This window comes from Trichoderma reesei (assembly GCF_000167675.1).
Source record: "Trichoderma reesei QM6a unplaced genomic scaffold TRIREscaffold_1, whole genome shotgun sequence".
NCBI lineage: Eukaryota > Fungi > Ascomycota > Sordariomycetes > Hypocreales > Hypocreaceae > Trichoderma > Trichoderma reesei.
In genome coordinates this window covers 669,813-692,620 of record NW_006711148.1, presented here as the reverse complement: position 1 = coordinate 692,620, position 22,808 = coordinate 669,813, and the positions used below count along the sequence as shown (strand labels likewise).

Sequence of the window (22,808 nt, the reverse complement as noted above, 5' to 3'; positions counted from 1 at the left end):
ATTGGGGGGGGCCTTTGCTGTTGCATGCGGTTTGCCCGTGACGGCGGCGGAACCCAAGGCGCCGCTTCAAGAGGCCATTCGCAAGCCATTGAACCCAATTTCTGGGACAAACTCCAGCCATTTGCTACCGGTCACACAGGGGAATACAATTCCTTGGCAAAGACGATACCATCAATCCATGGTCAATCGAGTCTCGTCCACAGATGAAGCAGGCGGCCTCAGACACGCGCCTGTGGACTCATAACACCCTCACCATCTACCTACCTGTATAATACACGATAGGAGAGACTCCAAGGCGTGGGATATTATTCTCTCATTTCCCTCCCACGCACGGGTACCTGCCCCCCCAATCCCCCCCCAAATGCCTCTAGGTAGCCCTCTAGCCTCTCGCCTTAGTGCTCGGGCCCTCGTCACCGCTCCAGGATCCATTGGCCATCAAACCTCTGGCGTCGCTCGTCCCAAGTCTCTCCCCCGTATTTTCGTCACCCCCCCAGAAGGGCTGTCTTGGTTGCTTGGGCCTTGTCCAGGCCGAACCTCTTCGCGCGCGCGACCTTGCGGGTTTGGGGAGGCGCTGAGCCTTGTCGATGAAACAAACAAACCTCGAACCTGCGACGGGCTGCTGGTGGTCGTTTCAACTCTTTTGGGGCCAGATTGGACAGGGCATAAAGAAGCAGGGGGTCTGTTTCGATGCTCTTGCGCATCATCATCGTCATCGTCATCATCATCATCCTCGCCCCGTCTTTGACAATTGGGGGGAATGCCGCCAGCCAGACCGAACATTCATGTGCATTCACCAGTCAGTCACCCCGTAGGGATCCGGGCGGCACAACATTGGGATCCACGGCCGCGACATGGATCCAGCAAGCGAGAGGGCGGAACGGGGACATGCCTGTCGTTCGTTTCATTAGCAGTCCGTCCTCCGTGGCACCAGGCCAGGCACTTGCATGCACTTTGGACTCGCACTTGCACCTGTATTGGATGGTGCCAACAGGTGGCCAGACCAAATTGAGCCCGTCAACCCTGGTTCCTTTTCGTCGACAGGGTCCGGGATGCAAAATTGGATCTCGAGGTTTGGCATGTTGCACCGACCACTTCGAGGGCTGTGGCCGTGCTGCTCATACATGTACATTGGCTCGTATGTACATACTCGTACATACACTACCTACAAGCGCGGGATTGCCTTTGGACGACGACTACTAACTGTACAGCAGCGCCACCTGGACTGACCAGGTTCTTGGGAGCAAAAAGGCTTCTTCAACAAGTCGCTCGCCGTCAAACTTGGCTGCTTGCGCCAATGGCAGCATGTTGGCCGTCCTCGACGTCCTATTTACTGTCCACCAGCCACGCCTCTTGGAACTTGACATCACAAGAGTCTCCAGAGAGTTTGGGCCCTCTGCTGGCCAACAAAAACCTGAGGTGCCTATGATTAAGGATTGCGTCGTTTTATCATTACCCTTTTTCCCCTCTTTTTCAATAATACAGTACTACTGCAATCTAGTATACACAATGCATTTGAATTGACTCGACAGGCCAACACGGGGAGCACGCCGTGGCCGCATCTGGTACCGAGATGCCACGTCGTCATCCACCCACAGCTTGGCCTTGATACAACTCACTCACCTGTCTTACGCAGACAAAATAGCTGCAGCCCAGGGCTAAGGCAGCAGATTTCCACCAGAACTCTGGAGCTTGGAAGCTTCTTTCGAATTCAACTCTTTTCCCACTCTCACACGACTCGGTTAACAAGCTTTGCTGGCCGTGCGTGCTGCTTCTCCACCTGCTGACTGCTGGGCGTTGGAAAGACGTACTGTAGTAGTAGTATGAGGACTGATAGAAGACATCAAGGTATACATGGTATATCGCTCATCCCGGCGTTCCGTGTACGAGGCAACAGGACGCGGAAGAATCGACCGCAGCAGAAGTGAAAAGAAAAACGAAAAGTCATCCGCAACAATGCCGCAAGTGAATGAACACGGGTGTTCTCCAACAAGCCGGCACGTCCGTTTCGCCAGAGCGGCAAGCAGAAAAAGGCCGTCTCGGGACCTTGTCCATCCGTTCTTCCCGTCCATCCCGCTTACACGAGCTAGAATGAAACGAAGAAATGACTATTAATACAACAAGAGCCAGAAACGAAAGCTTACAGCGCAAGATACTGTTTGAACGGCACAGTGAACCAATCAATACTTCACATCTCGATCAATTCAGAGTTCTCAAGAGTCATTGCCCCAACGTCCTTGCCAAAAAGCACCCAGCACAACAGCAAGTTCCAGATCGAGATTCAAAGGCCCTGAATCGCCTTTCCTTTTTTCCCTTTACCCTCCCTCCAATAGAACCCAGCACCATCTCCGATGGAGTTTTGGGGGGGGGGGGGGGGGGGATCCCCGCATGGCCGCTAAACCAAACAGCACCTCATTCTCCCCCATACTAAGCATCTGTCTTTGAGGGGGGGTTGCAGCGACTCCATATGCTACTGGACTACCTAGTAGTAACTCCAGACGCCGGAGCCTATTGCAGGGCCCCCCTTGGGGCTGGATTTTGGGAACCTTTTCGCGGCACCGGTCTTCCGGTTTCTCCTCACCTCACTCTTTTGGGGTCATGCATGGTGCTTTTTTGGTGTGTTGTTATTGGCTGTCTGTCTGTGTGTCTGTCTGTCTGTGTTGTATGTATTATACAGTAAGATGTGTACGTATGTGTGTGGCTCGTCACTACAAAAAGTTGTTGCTCACATTTGCCACGTACCAGCCAAGTTGGTGTAATGTATGTAGGTACCTAAGCCTCAACGGCATCCAATTGGTCTATAAGACGTCCCAGCGGACATCCCTTTTTCCATTGGCAAGTACTCCCGTCTCTTCTCATGATGGATGCTATACAAAAAACCCTCATGGAGGGACAATCGTACAGTAGACACGGGAAAGAAAAAAAGGTGGCGGCAAAATTTATCAGGAACATAGTAAAGATAGTGGCGACATGTTTTCTGCGTAGCCGAGCCGCGCCAGCCCGTCTGTCTGTCTGTCCCCCTCTATGTACATACTAGCCAAGGCAGCCGTTTTCCCAATAGAGAGGCAGACTATTGAGTCAAGGCCAGGGCAGTCTGAAGGGAAACAATCTACATGTAGACGGTTCACTACTACCTACCTATGTATGTAGCTACATGAAGTTGGACGGCAACAACAACTACTCCAGATATCCCATGAAAGGGAACAATGATACAGAGAATCATTCAGATACATGCAAACAACTTCCTTCCCAATGACGCAGTGCCTCCGTAATTCTAGTAATTCGGGTCAGATAAGGTAAATCTCGTGTCTTTCAACATGAAAAGAGGTTTCTTGCAAGATCGTGCGGAACTTCTTAAACAGCAAATCCTCGACTCGTTCCGTGCACTCCTGCCATGTAGCTTGTTCTCATCCTTAGGTATTACTTCCGGGTTACCCTTTTTCTCCCTCCATATGGCGAGATGTAACAACTGCAGTGCAAGAACCGAAAGCATGGTAACTCTGTGTCACGTCTTTGGTTTCAGCTGAACCTACATGCAAGCCCCTCATCTGTTCGATCAGGTAGTAGTCTGATAGTCTGAAGATGGCGATGCCTTCGTATCCGAGAGCTCAAGCCCAACCCCATCAACGGCGAATCTCTACCGTGGCAAAGCATAGAGTGATTGCTTCTTTTTGCGCGACTTGATATCAACACAGTATATACACACACACAAAAGTTTCGCTTCGTTCCCTGTATTCTCATCCCTCGACGTCCAGTTCCACTTTCTTTGACACTCCCATTTTGGCCCGCTTGGCTTCCCTGTGTCAAGATCCCTTATCCCAGTTTTACTCTTTTGGCAACTAGCATTCATAACGACAAATAGTAGAACAAAGAATGAAAGCAGAACAACCAAACAAAATAGAAAAGATCAATGCGTGGCTTCTCATGGCACTGGGACACACGTAAATCAGCTGCGCTGGCTAGCTCAAACGTTACAGCTCCCAATCGCCAGCCAGGTTGTCCAGTGCCTCGGCCAAACACACAACGTCAACAGGTCTTGTGAGACCCTTCATTTTCTTCCACTTTCCGCAGTAGACGCTTTTATGTGGTATCCTCCTGATCCAACATCGTATGACTGCCCTGAAACTAGCCAGGTTGGATAGATGAGATACCGACAGCCATGGTATGCTGGCAAGTAAATGGTAGACGGTGGCGAGAAGGCGGTTATCGAGCAGCTTCTGGCCACTGTGCAATGCACGCATCGTATGCACGCTTGTTCTAGTTGGTCATGCTTCTCGCATTTAGACGTCCCACTCCTCTTCGACGTCCTCCTCAGCATCGTCGCCCTTAATGGTCAATGCAGAAAAGGAGCCTCCAAAGTTCTTGGCCGCGGGCTTAGTAGACTTGTTGGCGTTGGTGTCGACAGTTTGCTTGGGCTGAGCCGCGGGGCGAGCCTGGGGAGTCTCCTCTCCGGATTCGACAGAGGGGGCCTTCTTGGACTTCTTGGAGGACTTGCTCTTGACAGTGCTCCATTCGTCAGATTCATCCTTGAGCATCTCCATCTGCTCCTCCTCAGACGGAAGAGCCGAGATCCAAGAGCTCTCCAGGTTCTGGACAGGCTCCTTGGGAGCAGCGACGGGGGCAGCAGCAGGAGCGGCCTTCTTAGCGGCCTTCTTCTCGGCAGGCTGCTCAAAGGTGTCGAGAGGGGCGTGGATAGAAGCCTCGTCCTTCTTGGTTCCGTTGGTGCCGTTGGTGCCGTTCCAAGCAGACTTGTTGCCGTTGACGGCGGCCATGAACTCAGAGCCATCCTTGGCGGCGCGGCCTTCGGCAATGCGAGCAGTGCGTCGCTGCTTCTCCTCAAGGATCTTGCGCTCTTTTTCGGCCTCCTCGCGGGCGGCCTTGGCAGCCTCAGCCTTCTTCCTGTTCTGTCTCTGCTTCTTGGTCTCAGCCGGTTCGGGGTTCTTGGCGGCCTTGGGCTTCTTGTCCTTCTTGGACTCGGTATCAGTCAGACGCAGAACGGAAGGGCCGGCGGGGGCTGGCTCGAGCATGTCGCTGACACCGCCAACGTCGACGGGGCGGGTCTCGGGGGACAGGACAACGGGAGACTCGTCATCGTCGGCATCAGCGCCGTTGGACGACGGGGCAGAGGGAACAGCCTCAGGGGCGGGGGCAGCCTTGGCCTTGTTGGCCTTGGACTGCTTGACGGTCTTCTCGCGCTGCTTGGGGCCGTCGTTCTTGGTGTTGAACTTGGCACCCTCCTTGGCCTTGGAGAGCTGCTTGGCAAACTCTCGGTTGTCAATCTCCTTTTGCTTGTCGTCCGCCTCGTTGCTCAGCCAGTGAGGTGCCTGGGCGGCCTTTTCCTTCTGGGCATCGGCCTTGGAGGCTTTGCTGGAGTCCTGGTCCGTCACGAAGCTCTCCAGACGTTGCTTTTTCTTCCGGTCTTCCTTCCGGACCTCTGGCTGTGAGGCCTTGGCCGTCTTGGTGATGGCGACGCCGCCCTTTTTCTTGTCCTTTTGCGTTGAGACATGGTAGAGGGCATAGCCAATGCCGATGAGGGTGGCATAGGCGCCGATTGTGTAGAAGATGTTGGCGTCAGACATGGTGCAGTCTGGACGGCGTCCGCGTCGTCAACGATGATCAGCGGGATCGGAAGAGGTAGTCACGAGATGGGTGACCAAGCTCTCTATCTCCAGAAGGAGTCCCTGGATGCTCGAAACGAGACTAGGGCGACGCAATGGTCAGGCGTTCGATCGATTGTCGGATAGCTGCAGAGGCGTGCCGCGGGTTGACGGGATGCGGGAGCGATTGATTGCACCCAGGGGCGATGCGGCAGCAAGGTTGTCTGCAGCGACAAACCGGCAGTGGCGCGAATCCGCAGGCTGGGAAAACTCGGCCGCTGACGAAGAGCTTGGATCGCGGGCAGTCGGGATGAAGATGCCAGAATCGATGCAAGCTGGAAGGCTAGAATCAGGTCTAGGCCCTACTGCACTGCCTGAACCCGTGAACGATGGGCGATGGCAGCAAGCAAGCAAGCTGGAGATTGAGCAGCGGCTGGGGGGGGGAGGAAGGAAGAAGGTGTGAAGCCGTCGAGAGCCGTTGAGGACACGAAAAAGAAACCAGGCCCGAAAGCACCAGGTGGCTTCAACGCAGGCAGGGCAGGGGGTTTGCGTTCGGGGGTCGCCTTAGCGTGCTGGCCACTAGCGGCCAGTGCTGTGTGGGCGCTGTGCAATTCGCTGGCCGCCACTGGAGGGCACCGAGTTGCAGGGGGCTGGAGGGAGGCGTTCAGCGGGGAGGGAGGAAATGCCGGCAGGGGAGCGGCGCCCAAGTGGCCGCGGCGGCGTCTGAGTGGCTGGGCGGCGAACAACAGCGGGGCCGGCCAGACGACTCCAGCTCCGAATCTCTCTTCCTCTTGTCGTTAGCTGTCGATTAATATGTGGCACATTGTATCCAGTTGGTTGCAGGGCTCTCTCCTGCTCAGGGACGGGACTGGAACCCATGGATAGATAAGGTAGATGGGTGGGCATGAGCACCAACATGAACTGCGATCGTCCTTTTCGCGTAAGATGCCGTTTGGGGGTGGCCAGATTGGCGTGTGCTGCCCTGGGCCGGTATTTGTGCTGTGTCAGTCTGAGGGAGAGTCGGCGCCTCTTTTCCTCCTTTTATGCAGTTGTTGCCTTGTGCCTTGGGGGTCTCTTCGCGTCGGGTCGCGTTCGCGTACAGAGGGCGAGGTTGCGCAGGTGCAAGTATTATATTGCATCTCTCGTCCCTTTTCTCATGTGTAACGTGTCTGTTACTGTGCAGGCTCTACGACTATCAGTGCTATCAGTTCCTCCCTGGGTACCTAAAGTATGGATAGATGCTGAACCTCGAAATGTTCAGGTATAGTACTTGCGTTCTCAACCACCGATATCCTAGGACGGCCTACTACATATCCCCCTTACACTCCTGATACTGCATCCGTGGTGGTCAACATCAGAAAGACCTGGCGGCAGTAGAGCCACGCCGATTGGGACGACCTGGCCGGTTTCAATCAGGTTCCAGACTTGCATCATCCGTAACACATCGAGCTGCTGCGTGTGCAGTCCGTGAGTCCTCAAGATGCAAGGTACCGCGCGCCCCTGGACTTTGCAACACCAACAATTCGGTTGGATCAATAGCTCTGCGTAACGGTTTTGATTGCCCCTGCAGATGGACGCCACGTGTTTTTTTCCCCTTTGCGCTGCTGTGCTCTGTCGGGACATGTATGTATGTTGCGTATGGCTGACGATGCTGTTGGTACGGGCATCATCATATCAGGGCTTGTTGATTCCAGTTGAAAGCGCCTACCCTGAAACATTCGAGGGTTTCCCAGACCTACAAAGTCATCTTCGGCGTACGAGTGGACTAACATCAACACATCACGGAGGCCAGTGTTTTTTTTTTTCTTCAATTGGGCAGACTGTTTCCAAGTACAGTACCTATTAAGTAAATGTACCTATTTGTAGCTGTTGTGATTCATCCAGCTCAATCCCAGTTTCGACTTTTGACTTTACTGCCGCCATCAAGAGAATGACAAACTCTGCCCAAACTCTAGCATCAGCCGCGCAACCCAGCCCAAGCAAGACTGAATCACCTCTGTATTTACTCATCTTCCAGTCTCCAAAGCGACTGCGCTGCAACTCCTTGCATCAAGACTTGGAGATCGACATATTACGCATAAATACGTTGGGCAATCGCCGTGCACTCAACAATTTACAGCAGGTCGCCCATCCAAGCCCAAGCCCAAGCCCATCCACACACACCACCACCATCATATCACTACTCTCTTTTGTCTCTATTTCGCGAATAATATTCCTCCGTCTCTCCTTGAACCCGATCGATTTCGGCCGTTGCCGGCCGCTGAGAAGGCGTACCAAACGGGGCAAGCTCCGTCTTGCAACCAAAATCCATCTGCGATTATCTCAGCTAGAACAGTTTAGTTAGGTAGTGTATCAATACAGTCATCATACCTAGGTAGGTACATGTATAGTACTATGTGTCAAAGTGAAGAGCGAGAAACCCCGCCATCCTCTTGTCCTTGGCGCCGCTTCCCCATCTTTTTTTTTCCTGGTTTGACAAAGGGCAATATTTCTGACCCAAGAAGTGGCTTGAGGATTTTCCCCTGGACGGGACCTTTTTTCTTTTTTGCTGCTTATAAGTACGCGCCCTCCGAACCTCGCATTGTTATTATCATTATTTGTCCTCGTCGTTGCTGCTGCTTCTGCTGCTGCTTCTTGTCAACGGCTTGGTGTTTGCTCTGTCAAAATCCAGCCTTAAACTCAACCCCTCCAAGCCCCTCTAGACAAACATCGTCAAAAGCGACAACAAAGATGGCTCCAAAGTGCAAGATTATCCTCGACACCGATCCCGGTATGTTTTTTCTCTACCCAGTCCTTTCGAATAGCAAAAAAACTTACGTTCGTCACAGGTGTCGACGATGTCATGGCTCTTCTCCTGGCTCTCAGTGCCTCTCCCGAGGAGCTTGAGTTGGCCATGATCTCCGTCACATACGGCAACGTCCCGCTGCAGTCGTAAGTCATCATCATCATCATCATCATCATCATCATCATCATCATCATCATCATCATGGATATCACTGCACATCCCTTTACTCATCGTGTTCCAACTGGCTGACCCTCCTCTAGCTGCCTTCGCAACGTGGCTGCCATGTATCACGTTCTGGAAAAGGAATTCGAGTGGAGGAAATTCCAAGGCCGTCCCGAGGGCTACGAGACTCTCAAGGCTCACAAGACGCTTATTGCTGCTGGAGCCGAGCACTCCCTCGCCGACCCCGTCTTGGCTGCTGACTACTTCCGTACGTGACTCTTGGATATGAATGCTCAGTTTCCCTTGTATAAAAGATGCCTGACTGACACCAATCATCTAGATGGCGCTGATGGATTGCACAACGTCCATGATGTTCACACTGACCTGAGCCCCGCCGAGACTTGGAAGGCTCTGTTCGACAAGGACGACGGCAATGACCACGGCCCCTCTTACCCTCGCTTCAAAGCCTCAAAGGAGCCCGCCCACAAGGAGATGCTGCGTCTCCTCAGAGAGAACCCTCCAGACACCATCAGCATCCTTGCCGTCGGCCCCCTCACAAACGTTGCCCTGGCGGCTACCGAAGACCCCGAAACATTCCTCCGGGTTAAGGAGCTCGTCGTCATGGGCGGAGCTGTCGAAGTTCCAGGCAACGTCACCCCCACGGCCGAGTTCAACACCTACGCGGATCCCCTCGCCGCCGCTCTTGTCTATGCCCTCACATCGCCCACCCCTGCCTCGACTCTGCCCCCTATTCCCAGCCATGTCAACATCAAGCCCTACCCCGCCAAGCTCTCTCGCCGCCTCAAGGTCACTCTCTGCCCCCTGGACATCACCAACCACCACTTTATCAACAAGAACTACTTCAACGAAACCGTCAAGCCTCTCGTCGATGCCGGCAGCCCTCTTGCCCGATGGACCGCCCACTTCATCAACGGAGCCTTTGACAAGATCGACTCCATGGAGGGAGACGGCAGGGAGCCTGAGCTGGCTCTGCACGACCCCTTCACCGTCTGGTACATGCTCACCCACGATGATGAGCGATGGCAGACCCCCGCGAAGGCCGAGGATCTTCGTGTCGAGACCGTTGGACAGTGGACTCGGGGATCCTACGTCCTCGACAAGCGTGTCCGCACCAAGCCTGGCGAGGCCGCCGGTGAGCTCTCAGAGAACCTCGAGAACGCCGACCACCTGGTGACTCTGGACGAGGTCCCCGGAGATACCATGGGTTGGTTGAGTGTCCGCAAGGGTAACAGAATCGGGCGGTTGATCAAGTCCCCCGGCGAGGCCATCTTCAAGGAAGTCTGGATGCAGCGCGTCTTTCACTAGAGTATAGGTAGGGGCATTTTTTTTCTTTTTTTTTTTTTGTTTGTTGGAATTTTTTCTGGATAGATGGAGCGCCGTGTCAGCAAATCGCAACTCAGGTATAGCAAATGAAAGAGATAGCATTGATATAAGATGAATCTAGACAGAGAGAATCGTACCCTTTTTTGCAAGAAAGGCCGGCTTCATGCTTTGGACCATATAAACTCCAGGCGCTCCCAAGTGCCCATACCGACCCATACTCGAGATAAACCAAAATGAACAAAGAAAATAGAAAGAAAATAGACAAACTAGATCAGCTGTGCTTCCACCACTCCCGATCCCTCTCGAGGCTGCATCTTCCATCCACACCCGAAAGGCGAGAGACAGATAGAGATCTCGGGTAATTCCCATAACGAAGCAAGAGACATTGAGATGACAAGAGAGAGAGCGCGATCTCATCTCCGCCGAGTTGGTCCCTCACAAAGAAAATAGACGTTGGCGGTTCGAAACCCATTAATCTCTGTAGGGGAGCATCGCCATCGCTCCAGAAAAGATCCGCAAGGTCGAGGCAAGAGCGGGCGCGCCTCAGATGTGCTTGATGCCGCCTATTACCGTTCCCTTGACCTTTGTCCAGTCGATGCTCTTGTCCAGCGGCTCGTCGACGAGGCCCACGGAACAGACGTTGTCGCCTCGGACGAGGTACAAGCCCAGCGGGACCTCTGCGGAGGGTTCCGGGTCGTCGGGCGTTCGAATGATTCTTTCCACGGCGCCTTTGAGGACCTGTGTTGTTGCGCAAAGTAACAGTTAGCAACCATCTCTTCTTCTTTCTCTTCTTCAACTCGATCCTCGGCGGAGAAAGAAAGCTTCAATTCAAAGCTTCGCCACACGAGAGGATTTATTCCCAGAGGGGGATAGATATGACGTGACGTACTAGGTTTGTTGATGCATCGCAAGCTGCCAGCTCTCCAACAAGAATTCGCGAATCGGCCGTGACGATGAGGACCGTCTCTGCAAAGCAACATTCAGAACATACGTCAGTGATCAAAGATTCCAACGTGGGCTGCGGGGGCTTTTGGGACGAGTGGTGTGTGTGTGTGTGTGTGTGTGTGTTGTTGTGCTCACTGTTGAGATATCCTCCTAACGTGGCCATTGCGCAAAGAGGAGCTTTTGTATGAGAAGCGCGAAGAGGAGTGGTGTAACTTGGCTGCTTTGGACGAGTATGGAGAGGCTTTGGCTGGTTGCTTGCTTGAGGCCGAGAATGTGTTGTTGGATTGGGGTTGTAATAGTGGATGTTCAGTAACTTATGGATTGCTCTTTTTTCGAGAAGCAAGCACCAGAAGTTGTAGCTCTCATCATGCGCGCTAAGCTGTTTCTGGGATGTTGCTAGGATAGGTACGCCAACCACGGAGCTCCATCTCTCGATCTCTCGAGCTACTGTTCGGAAGAGGGACGCATTTTGATATAGAATTTTCTAGCTAAGAAGCTGAATCTATCTCTATTCGATGATCTACTATGCAAGAATCAAAGCTTCGCAGTCAAAGGAACTCAAGACTCTGCCGTAAACTTCCATCGTATTCGAGCGCAATCAAAACATCATCAACTCCAACCTCAACCCCATCCATAACCAACAATCCCTTCACATGTCATTCCCCAAGTACGCAGCACAAGAATAAAAGAAAAAAAAGGAAAAACTCTTCTTCACCCCGTCAGACAAGCCAACGTAGAAAAGGGCAACGAAAAGCTTCAAAACCCCCCCAACATTCGCGTCACCCGGAAGCAGTGTAATACCAGGGACACACTGAGCAAGAGTCCCATATGCAAGCACATGGGAAAAGACTCTCGCCCCAAACACCAAAAATAAGAATTAATCGTAAAGAAAAAAGTCTCGCGTGGAGACATTTCAGAGATTAAAACTGAAAAGAACAGATACTACACTTGATCTAAGCCAAAAGGCAAAGAGAGCTGGAGAAAAGGAAAAGAAGAAGAAGGAGAAAAGAGAAAAAAGAGGAAGAATGGGTTGGAAGCAGGACTTTAATAGACACATTGAGGCGGTCAGAGCGTTTGTAGTTGGCAGAAACGGCTGAATCGATTGGGTGAGGAGAGGTTGAGATGAAGACTCAGCCTTGGGACAGGTGAATGCAGCTTGCCCAGAGCAAACGGTCAACGGTCACTACTAACCTATAGGTAGGTACTGATAGTGAGCCATCATTCAACAAAGGTTCATTTACCCACCCGTTGTTACGACGGCATTTAAATGTACAACAACGCAGAAAGCACGCTGCCCAAGCGTAGATCGTATAGAGTCAATTTGCATACTACTACCTGGGATATCAAGCTCTGTCCAGCCGCCGCAAGAAAACAAAGATGAGGAAATGGAAACATAGAAAAACCCGGCTCCCAAGCTCAAAGAAGTCACAGTTAAGCCCTTGTGCCTATGCGGCAGCCTCTATCCAACAAACCGATTCGATGTGATCAGCTCTCGAAAGCAAATAATACAGTCCCTCAACGCCGTCCTCGAGCTCGTAGCATTACCTCAAATCACTAGGGAAACCCTCACACCTTTGTCAGGACCGTTCCGTCGTGCCATTGTAATACAGGAGGAAGTAATGAAAAATAGCAGCATGGTCAGTAGAGATACCCAAACGCCAAAGCTCCCCAGAGCAGGGTTGATGGGCTGAGCACGCCTGTGCTTCAGCCTAGTCTTCAACCAGCTCGCCCTCGTCTTCAGAGAGTCTGGCCCTCTTTTCGGCCCTTTCACTTTCGGCAGATAGGTCCGCCTCAGCATCTTTTCTCTTGGGCGGAGATCGTGGCGCGTAATCGCCGTCGCCCGCAGCCTTGGAAGGACCCTCGTGCTCCTTGTCCCTCGTGTCCGAGTGCCGATCGGTCGCCCCGTTCATCTTGGGGCCCGGGCTGTGGCTCTCTCGGTCGAGCTCCATCGGCGTTCCGGCATTGGACGATTGGGTGTCGTTCAGCGCATCGTGGCGTCGTCTGGTGTTTTCAAGGTGGAAAGCGGGCGATGGCAGCGACGGGTTCTGCTTTCTAAGCGGATTCTCCGTGTAGAACTGCCGCATCGTCTCAATCGCCTTTGCACAGCACTCTTCGCTCCCCTTCAAAAACTTCCACCAGGCCTCGCCGTTGACATCGTCAATCTGCTGATTCGTGTGGGCGCAGGCAAAGTAGATGGAGCTGATGGCGACGTCCCTTGCTTCAATCAACAGTGGCAAGGCCGTCAAGCACGCGTCGTTGCAGAATGCCCAAGCGGCTTGCCGTAGCTGTTTGTTGTGGATGACCTCCAACTGTCCAAGGAGCTCAAACAGGTGACGGTAGGGATTGTCAATCATCAAGTCGAATGCCAGTTGTTCTAGCATGACCTCCTCGTACGTCAGGATGCTGTCCCTCCATCGCCAGTATTCCTTGCTCTGCTCATCGATAATCAACTTTGTGTTTTTCTGAGCGACTCGAGCAACAGCGATAATGATCTCCTTGGTCTTTCGGCAGTTCTCTTCGGTCTTGTTGGCCAGAAATAGGGAGGTTGCGGCAATGTTCTGTGCGTACAGTGTCAGTCATTGCTGCTGGACGTAATCCTTGGCTGAGACATCCAAGCGTTGCAAGGCGAGGGAGCAAAAGGTGGAATGGTGGCAAAGAAGTGGAATGGAATGGAATGGAATCACAAACAAGAGCACGTACGTAGTGATGAATGCCCCCCTTATCTTGCACCATGCTGCAGCGCATGTAAAATCTGTGAAAGAATACTCCAGCTACCCAAAGCGTTATCTGTGGTAGGTCGAGCATCACGCCAGCCTGATATATGAAGTTGATGCCCTTGGCTCTCCTGAGCCTCTCTTCCGCGGGCGAGATTCCGTCGATGATCGAGGGCGTGCTAAGCACCTCGTCCGTGGTGAAGAACCACTGGTTCGGTAGCGCCAGCGGCGTTTCTTCCCCAGATCGCGAAGGGGTCTGCTGGCTGGATACGCCTTGCGGCCTCGGAGGAGACGTCCGCGCGCTGTGCTGAGGAGGCGTGGGCGCGGCCGGAGGGACATCGCGACGGCGAGGCGGCGACCGAGAGGGCCTCTCGTGGCGCGCAGAGCCCGACAGCGTTGGCGGTTGATATCCCTCTCGCGGGGGGCGGTAGCGGTCGATGCTTGCCATTGCTGTGGACAATTAGAGCGAGTTGGCGATTGTCTGGGGGCAGCGACTGCGCGTTTTCATCGAGAGCGTCGGTGTCGAATAAAACCTGCTTTTCTTTCACTCGTCGGACCGCAGCCAGCTGGACGTCATGATGAAGATTGAAAATGGGCGGCGCGACAGACCAGGGACGAAATCGTGGTTACAGCTATGACCCGTCCTTTCTTGTTATCTAATCGGCAGCGGCGAGTCACATGACTAAGCAGGCCATTCCGACGTCACCTTCGATTGCTTGACACTCTCTTCTCAATTTGCCCTCAGCCGGCATTTTGAAGTTGTATTTTCCCCTTTGTGGCTTCTTTGTCTTCACCTGTTTTTTTTTTTTTTTTTTTTTTTTTTTTTTTTTTTTGAGGAAATTCAACACAATTTGCCGTGCCAAACCTGGGTATCTATTCCGACATGCCTTTGATTCCATTGAACAAATATGTATAGCCTCGTGCTTATAATGCTTCGCCGTCATTCCTCCCCCACAGCTTCACCGTGCGGTCGTGTCCTCCACTCACGATCCACCGCCCGTCTCTGCTGTAATCAACACTGGCAACTGGAGCCGTGTGTCCGCTCAGGGTTTGCACCAGGGTCCAATCGTCGGGGGAGAAAATCTTGACGTCCCGATCGAAACCGCTCGAGATGAAAAAGGTGCCGGACTTCTTGGGCAGCTGAGCACCCTTTTCGTCCTGCCCCGGCGGGGTGCCGAGGAGAGGGTCGTCCAGGCCTTTGTACCAACGCATATCGGACACGGCGCTGTTGTGGGCACCAATGCCTCCTGTCCTTTGCACCTTTCGAACGTCCCAGCACTTGATCCATCCATCAGCTGAGCCGGACAGGACTCGGTGGCCATCGGAACTCCAGTCCAATGAGTGGATCGGCTTGATGTGTCCATCCAAATGTCCATCGAGAATCATGACTGTCCGCCCCGATCGTAAATCCCATATCCTGCCAATGCTGTCCAGACCTGCGCTAGCAAGAAGAGAGCCATCCGTGTTGAAGCTGACGGCGTAGACACCGCGAGAGTGGCCCTCTTGTAGCAGAAGCTCGGCATTCTTCTCAACGTCCCAAAGTCGCCACGAGGTATCTTCTGAGGCAGATGCCAGATACCGTCCAGATGGGTGGAATTCGACGCGGCAAACTCGCTGCGCGTGTCCCTTGAAGGTGGAGAGAGGAGTGTCTTGGTTCAAAGACCAAAGGTGAACCAATCCCTCGGCACCGCCCGAAGCAAGGTTGACTGCATCTGGGGAGACTCCGCTCTCGGGCAAGGTAGCCCCTGGAAACCATGAAATGCCGCTGATTTTGTTGGTATGGCCACGGAAGCTCATCTTCTCGGTAAGGTTCTCTGTATCGATGAGCTTCACTTGACCGCCCCAGTTGCCCACCGCAATCAACTCCCCGTTTGGCGAGAATCTGGTCATGCTGATATGCCTCTCGCCAATGGTCTGACTTCCCTGCAGCTCAAATGCCTGTAATCTCTCCTTGATTTGCTTCCGAAACCTCACATGCGTCCGTAGGGGTATTGTAGATTCGGCCTTTTGGAAAGCTGTCCTTCGCTTTGCTCGCGGCAGGGAATACTCTGCAATGTTGATACGAGCTTGTAGCAGCTCGGGCCCTCCTCTAGAGTAGAATTCTTCTTCTTGTTCTTCTTCTTCCTCCTCGGGCGCGTCCTCCATTGTGATGTCGCCGCTCTCGAGTCCAGCCATTTCTGCCTGAATCGTCAAGAGCTCTCGTAATCGGTCTCGACGATCGGCTGGTCCTTCACCAAATAGGGTGATGGGCTCACCCATCTCTCGAAGCTTGGCGCGGACTCGTCCATCGTCGGTCGGGACAGCAATCGTGGCAGCGAGTCGTTTTCGATTGAACTGGTTGAGAATTGCTGATGCCTTCTCTGGCGGGGCGCCGTCGCCCATGTTTATTTCGTAGTCATGGTCCTCGGGGACATCTTCCAGGGCGATTCCCGCGGGCTGCTGCTCCGCATCCTCCACATATGCTTGTCGTGATGGGTGCATCATCTTGTCGAGAGGGGTCGAGGAAGGACGATATGGAATTGTCGTGACAGAAGAGTGGTCTTCGCGAGAACCTAGCGAGATGATATCGTGGGGTTTGTGAAGCAGTACAGAGCAGTATCAGGTAGAGACGCGGGATCTAAAAGAAGGAATAACAATTGTATAAGCCAAGGTCAAGTAGCCAAGACGAGTCCCTGCCAAATCTCGAGAGCAGCGCGACTCTGTAGCTTATCACCAGTTCGCGCTTCACCAATGGATCAGTTTGAGACGAGGCTGCCAGCCGAACTGCAGGCAACCTGGAAGCTTTTGGAGCTTGGAAATTTGAGACCATCGTTCATTGGCGGACTACTATTAGGTAAGCTAGTGCCTATTGCGACGTCCCAGGCTTAGCCTTTAGGCCTAGCGTTCACTGAAGAGGCAGATATTCAACAAGCAAACAGGCAAACATGAGAATTCCTGTTACAGTCTTTGTGTGTGTATATATGGTCTCGAATAAACATTTGGTTTACTCTTGAGCTGAAGACAATCTATTAAAATAGGACTCGGGCTGGCATACGCGCAGGATAATGCAGATACGAAATTGTTTGATTTCTATGTTTTCCTTGAACTCCTGGCGAAGTTCTACCCGCCCAGAGAATCAGGTCAATGACACCAGGGCAAGGGATCTCGAGTAAAGAAGAACAAGAAGGGCAGTGTGCTGGAATTTTTGCCACAGAATTTTCGGTCATCTTCTTCTCCACGTTCGATTATTATCACATGCATTAGTAGTGAAGCCCGTCGTTATCCGTGCTCATCGAGATGCAGTCCTTCAGCCAGGGGCACTCGTGACGGCACGCATTCGCCACAAGCCGACGGATCCAGCAGTCAGTCCTCTTCCACGTCGTATCGCAGATGGGGCTTCACAGAATGCCTGTGCCGTGGACAAGGCAGCTCTATCTGCTTTCGAGGTATCTGCAAGTACGAAACAAGCGAACCAGGCAAAGGAGAGGCACAGATAATACCCCGTCGAAGCGACACTCAACACCGTAGCATTCTCATGTTATCGATAGGCAGTGATTAAAGTCAGGCACGCCGGAGTGGCCGCTGGCTCACTGACATTCCGGGGTTGCCAACCAAGCATGCATGGCATGTGCAAGACGCTGGGTCCATTGCAGCCCCTGGAAAGTCGACGAGGGCGATGCGAGACTGCTGGGATCGACTGCAGATTTCCCCTGGTTTTTCTGCTGGAGCATCAGGGCAGCTGACAGGCCTATGAAGTGATTCATAACACGTCACGAAGTGGCTCATTTGGCTTCAAAGTCATGACGATCAGGTCTCACTTTTTTTTTTGTAGTCTGTCTTCCAATTTTCTCGTGATCCGGGGCAATCGTACGATGGATCTCTGGGGTTCGTTTCCAACTTTTTTTTTCTTCCTTCAGCCCTCTTTTTCTCTGTGGAGAGAGCCCAACTTTGCCCGAACAAAGTTTAGCGGCCTCTGGCGCCCCCGGCACCGCGCTGACATGTGCTGTGGGAAATACCTTTTGCCCGGTAAAGTCTGCAGCAACAGAGCGCTGAATCCGCTGGATCCCACGACCAGCGTCCTGGCAAGGAAGGTTTCAAGGGCTGGTTACAGGGGTCAAAAGGGCTCAAGTGAGCAGCAGGTGAGGCTGCCTGCAGGCCAAGCCCGAAGCCGTCAAGGGAAAAAAAAAGTTGAGGTGAGGTGCACTTTTTTTTGCCCTTTGGTGGTCAACTAATTACTAAAAATATTCCGCCTGTGGGATTGGCCAGCCGCCTGCCTCATCTGCCACTTCCTTCCTTGCTTTCCCTTCGCTTCCCTTCCTTCTTTTGTTTTTTTTTTCTTCTTCCTCACACCTTTCGGTGAAACAAAGGCAATCTTTTCACTTCTTCACACTCTTCCCTTTGGAACCGGCCACTCACAAATGCATATACAAGACGACTCTGATCTGCCCTCGTCCTTCTTCAGGTACCAGATGCGTGTGTCGAGCCGCCTTGAGTCTCAGCGACAAACCGAATCCGCGCAGCGAGTAGATCCGGAGCGCCGCCGTGGCACGCCTTGAGAGCAGCGAGTTTTGTGTGATTCGGGAGTTGAACAAGCTCCTGGCTGTCGCTCTTCTTATTTGTTGAAACTGCAGTTTGTCTAGAAACAGTGGGCTGCGTTGCCTGTTATCATGATCAAGCAAGCATCGGGGTCCTCGCCGGCGGTGGCACTGTCCACTGTTCGTGGCTTTCAGGTGACGCCAGTGGCATCTGGCGATGAAGATTCCGACAATGGTGTTTGTGACACACCACGCCTGTCGGCCCCTCGTGGTCGTCCTCGCATCAACGACGTTGTGAGCGCCAACTGCAGCCCGGTCCTGCGCAGCACTGCTTCGCCAAGCATGTCGGGGATCGCCAAACTGCGGCTGCAGATGGAGCCTCTGAGCCTTGATCCGGCATCGCGCTCCTCATCCATGTCTCGAAATGGTACCCGCCTGAATTCTCAGACCAGTCTCGAGGACATGAGCCGCTCCCAAAGCCGGGATGGGAGTCGCAGCGAAAGTGGCAGCGACCTTTCTGATGGCGGGTCGATGAGTTACGAGGTCAACTTGGAGAACGACTTTGTCAGTGAAAGCGTGCGCGGGAGATCGTTTATGGAACCTCTGGAGGGCGGACTGAACCCGAGACGTAAGATGACGTCGGATGATTTCGAGCCGCTGCGATGCCTTGGCAAAGGAACTTATGGCACGGTTGTGCTGGTGAAGCAACGCACCACCGGAAAGCTCTACGCTCAGAAGCAGTTCAAGAAGGCATCTCTGGTCGTCCACAAGAAGCTGGTGGAACAAACCAAGACCGAGCGGCAGATTCTGGAATCGGTGAATCGACATCCCTTTGTGGTCAAGCTCTTTTATGCCTTCCAGGACCAAGAGAAGCTCTATCTGATTCTGGAGTACGGACAAGGCGGAGAGTTGTTCACCCATCTCAATACGGAAAAGATGTTTTCCGAATCGGTGGCCGCCTTCTACATGGCTGAAATGCTTCTGGCAATTTCCCACCTTCACGATACCCTGGGCGTGGTGTACCGTGACCTCAAGCCTGAGAATTGTCTTCTCGACGCAGAGGGCCATCTCCTGTTGACGGACTTTGGCCTCTCGAAGGTGGCAGTCGACCAATCGGAGGACAGCTGCAACTCCATCTTGGGCACAGTCGAGTACATGGCACCCGAGGTTATTCAGGGAAAGAAGTACGGCAAGGCCGTGGACTGGTGGTCGTTTGGGGCTCTCGCATACGACCTGATGACGGGAAACCCTCCTTTCAGGGGAGGAAACCATGCCAAGATCCAGGACAATATTGTCAAGCAGAAGCTCGTGCTACCTTACTACCTCAGCCTGGACGCAAAAGATCTTCTCACCCGGCTCCTGAGGAAGGACCCCAACAAACGACTGGGCGCTGTGATGCCCAAGGATATGCAAACGATGAAGAAGCATCGGTTTTTCCGCAAGATTGACTGGAAGAAGCTGGCCGCACGGGAGATGGAACCGCCCATCCAGCCCATGATTACTGATCCTGAATTGGCGGAGAATTTTGCACCAGAATTCACGGAGCTTTCCTTGAGTCCCACGGTATCGTCGAGGGACGTTTGGCCCGCCAGCCTCCCTAAGGACGACCCATTTGGCGGCTTCAGCTTCGTGGCATCATCAAGCCTGCTCGAGAGCGGGGGTTACTTGACAGGTCGTTGAAATAGACTAGGCAGTGCCGGAGAAGCATAAGCATGGATATTGAACCGGCGTTAATTGGAGGAGGGGCTTTTCACCTGAGACTGGAATAGACCGCATTGTCTAGATACATTATCCAGGGAGAGGGACGAAAGTTACCGACTTACTGGGTACCATAGTATTGACTTCACGGCTTACAGCTTAGATACCTAATTTGTAATGGAGTTTTGGGAGTATTGTTTTCCGTATGCAGCAGTTATACTCTATCTTGACGAGGAATTTGTGTCCCAATATCCACATGCCTGATGATGATAGCAATCAAGCCGGCTATAGTAGCTTTTCGTAGGCTGATTCTTGGGTGCCTAAGGTATTGATAGAAAAAGAGGAAGACGATGTCCTGACATGATTGCCTCGACAGTCTACTTCGAGACAATTGATGGCTGGTCTATCGCTCACGCAAGCTGCCGTGGCTGAGACTTTGCATTTGCTATTGTAGGTAATGATTCTTCAGCAAGATCGACGTAATGACTAGGTAGGTACTCACCAGTTCGTAACAATCCTGTGTTCTATCGAAGTTCTGACATACTAACAGTGCTGTGTGGATGGGGGATGATGGCACACGCCCCTCCCCTGGACACGGACACCCAGGCATCTCGTTCGGTGATAAGCGGCTGGCGGCAACCTGTGGCATTGATGCGTCACTTAGACTGCTTTATTGGAACAAGGTGTAAGATGAGGATCTTTGAACAAATACAGTCGGTAATGTGTTGCCAATATGTAAGAGATACATACCTAGGAAGTGGTTGATGTTGTGTGTTCTGTTGTGGAGTAACTAAGTACTGTTTATTATAAAAGGAAGTGTGAAGCAACGTCAATGCTTGATTCAGAGAAGGAAGGCTTGCTGAATGGAGTGGCTATGGCATGCTGGCAATGCTGGCAATGCTTTTACGGTGCATCTATTCGCTGTAATGGTAGCTAGCTGTGAGATCCATTGCATTGATATATCAGGTAGAGCGCTCAGTGTTTGTAGTGCCGAATAACATAATTCGCTGGCTGTAATAAACGGAAAGAGCAACTAATACTAGGTACTACCTGAGTAGTAGAATGTAGATACATGTTGGGCAAGAGTCGAGGATTTAGACAGCGGCAAGTGCATCCTCGAGGCGGATTACTAACTAGACCCAAGCTCAAACCCTCTGCTTCGAATTATTAAAAAGAGACAATCGCCTGCAATCTTCCAACTCGAACTGGAATCGTCATCAGCAACGCATAGTCGTGGTCTGCCCACCCACTCTGCATTACGAGAAAGCCACCGGGCCTGAGCTTGCCGTATCCGGCATCATTAGTCCAGCGCGGGACGGCGCCGCTCAGCAGGAGACAAAGAGGCAGTGCTGCGGTAAAGCAGAAGAAGCTTTCGAGGTGCCCGTTCCTAGCTCACATGAGGTATCCAGGAAAACCAGCCGTGACGGGAAGACGACTCCGACCAGTGGCTGGAGAGCTTAACCAGTGTCAATTACAAGATGCTACAGCGCTTTAATATTCTCATAGAGTAGTCCTATTTAAACAGTTAAAAATCCCTATTTAAACAGTAATAGTCCATGCCTATACTAAACTTACTGCGCCCACACTAATGCCCCTATAGCCACACACCTAATTACAGTATAAAAGGCTGGCAACGCCTATAGCTATAATATAACACCAAGACTTTATTATTTCCAGCCGTTTTTTCGCCCTTATCCTTAGGCATTGCGATTTTTAACACTACAGACGTCAGGATTGTAATAATAAACAGTTAACTAGAGCCGCCGTTATTTTTAAAGTTATTGTAAGGCGCTGGATTTACAGCAATCCGCAAGTTTTATAGCTTTTTAGCGCTAAAAGCATTATTAGCGCTAGAGGCAGTATAATTTAATAGCAACAAGCTTAATAATAATAACTTTAACATGCTAAAGACAGCAGCATTACTAAGGCCAGGGCTAGAGCTAGAGCTAGAGCTAGTAGTAGCAGTAGTAGCAGCAGTAGTAGCAGCAGCAGTAGCTATAAAATCTAACACTAATAATAACTTTAAACTTAATATAAAGTAGCCATTTATAATATAATTTCTTAATAACCCTGACTTCTTTAATCCTAGAAATCTAGCCTTCCTCCCTTAAGAAAAGACACTATTGCTGCCGCCTCTATATATTAAGAGAGCATTAAGACCGCCGCTTACATACACTATGCTATTATAGCAAGCCTAGGTAGCTGCAGAAGCTCCTTAGCAATAAGATAAGATTATAAAAGTCTTATAAGCAGCCTAGAAGGCTGCAGAAGCTATATAATAAGCAGCAGATAATATAAATAACATAAAGGACCTAAAGGCACTTAAGCAGACTGTAAAAGCTATAGACTTATAGCAGTAATTACTATTAATATTACTGTAAATTCCGCCACTGCTACTATTAAATATCTATAACTTATTTAATAAGCTCCTAGCCTTCCTGCAGAGATTCTATTATAATTATAATGCTACTATTAAAATTATAAAAAGCACTAACCCTTAGGAGGTTAATAGTTAGTAAATTAAGATATATTATATCCTTATTTATAATTACACTAGGCTATAGACTTCTATAAGCACTAGCCTTTAAAGAACCTTAACTTAATAGCAAGATTATCTTTTTAAAATTATAGTATTAGTAATTAGGCAGTTTAGTTAAAAATAAATATACTATATTAACTGCCCTAATTATAACTACCCTCTATTTATTAGGCTATCTGCTTATATTATATACTAGTATTAAATAGCAGCCTAGCAGTAGTAAGAGTATAATTTTATAAAATACTAAGCCCTTCCTACTTAAGAGATAACTAGGATCCTTAAAGACGTAACTAATAAGCCTACCTTCTTCTAGGAGACTAATATTTATAATAATAAACAGTAGATATGCCTTTAAGGCCTAGGTAGCCTCTTTATAACCTAGGCCTAGATTAAGCAACTTTAAGATAATTAGTTAAAGCACTATATTAAATTAAATAATAATAATAAAGTGCAGGGTGTAGTCTAGACTTACCTATAGTATAAGACTATATAGTATTAGTTCTTAAAAGTCCT

The 22,808-nt window shown here is 51.2% G+C and overlaps 6 protein-coding genes across 6 annotated transcripts; 2 read left to right on the top strand and 4 right to left on the bottom strand.

Moving 5' to 3' along the window:
* Positions 1-4,277: 4,277 nt before the first annotated feature.
* On the bottom strand, positions 4,278-5,576 carry TRIREDRAFT_53027 (uncharacterized protein; the record flags this gene model as incomplete). Its single annotated transcript, XM_006961121.1, has 1 exon — positions 4,278-5,576. The coding sequence occupies one exon, from the start codon at positions 5,574-5,576 to the stop codon at positions 4,278-4,280; it is 1,299 nt and encodes a 432-aa protein (XP_006961183.1).
* Positions 5,577-8,324: 2,748 nt separating this feature from the next.
* On the top strand, positions 8,325-9,867 carry TRIREDRAFT_102555 (nucleoside hydrolase; the record flags this gene model as incomplete). The annotated part of the gene is made up of 4 exons (XM_006961521.1): positions 8,325-8,364; positions 8,423-8,525; positions 8,640-8,809; positions 8,882-9,867. The coding sequence occupies 4 exons, from the start codon at positions 8,325-8,327 to the stop codon at positions 9,865-9,867; spliced, it is 1,299 nt and encodes a 432-aa protein (XP_006961583.1).
* A 561-nt stretch (positions 9,868-10,428) lies between these two features.
* On the bottom strand, positions 10,429-10,993 carry TRIREDRAFT_102554 (uncharacterized protein; the record flags this gene model as incomplete). The annotated part of the gene is made up of 3 exons (XM_006961120.1): positions 10,429-10,623; positions 10,775-10,851; positions 10,966-10,993. 3 exons carry the CDS (start codon positions 10,991-10,993, stop codon positions 10,429-10,431), a joined length of 300 nt encoding a protein of 99 aa, XP_006961182.1.
* Positions 10,994-12,539: 1,546 nt separating this feature from the next.
* Positions 12,540-13,992, bottom strand: TRIREDRAFT_54195 (uncharacterized protein; the record flags this gene model as incomplete). Its single annotated transcript, XM_006961119.1, has 2 exons — positions 12,540-13,388; positions 13,531-13,992. The coding sequence occupies 2 exons, from the start codon at positions 13,990-13,992 to the stop codon at positions 12,540-12,542; spliced, it is 1,311 nt and encodes a 436-aa protein (XP_006961181.1).
* Positions 13,993-14,468: 476 nt separating this feature from the next.
* Positions 14,469-16,177, bottom strand: TRIREDRAFT_21166 (uncharacterized protein; the record flags this gene model as incomplete). Its single annotated transcript, XM_006960909.1, has 1 exon — positions 14,469-16,177. Exon 1 carries the CDS (start codon positions 16,026-16,028, stop codon positions 14,469-14,471), a length of 1,560 nt encoding a protein of 519 aa, XP_006960971.1. The 5' UTR covers positions 16,029-16,177.
* A 1,844-nt stretch (positions 16,178-18,021) lies between these two features.
* TRIREDRAFT_119616 (uncharacterized protein) lies at positions 18,022-19,876 on the top strand. The gene has a single exon (XM_006961520.1). It carries the CDS (start codon positions 18,191-18,193, stop codon positions 19,736-19,738), a length of 1,548 nt encoding a protein of 515 aa, XP_006961582.1. The 5' UTR covers positions 18,022-18,190; the 3' UTR covers positions 19,739-19,876.
* Positions 19,877-22,808: the final 2,932 nt, after the last annotated feature.

Bases quoted from the DNA above. Each gene is read 5' to 3' on its own strand.
- TRIREDRAFT_119616 (XM_006961520.1), top strand. From the start codon at position 18,191: ATGATCAAGCAAGCATCGGGGTCCTCGCCGGCGGTGGCACTGTCCACT.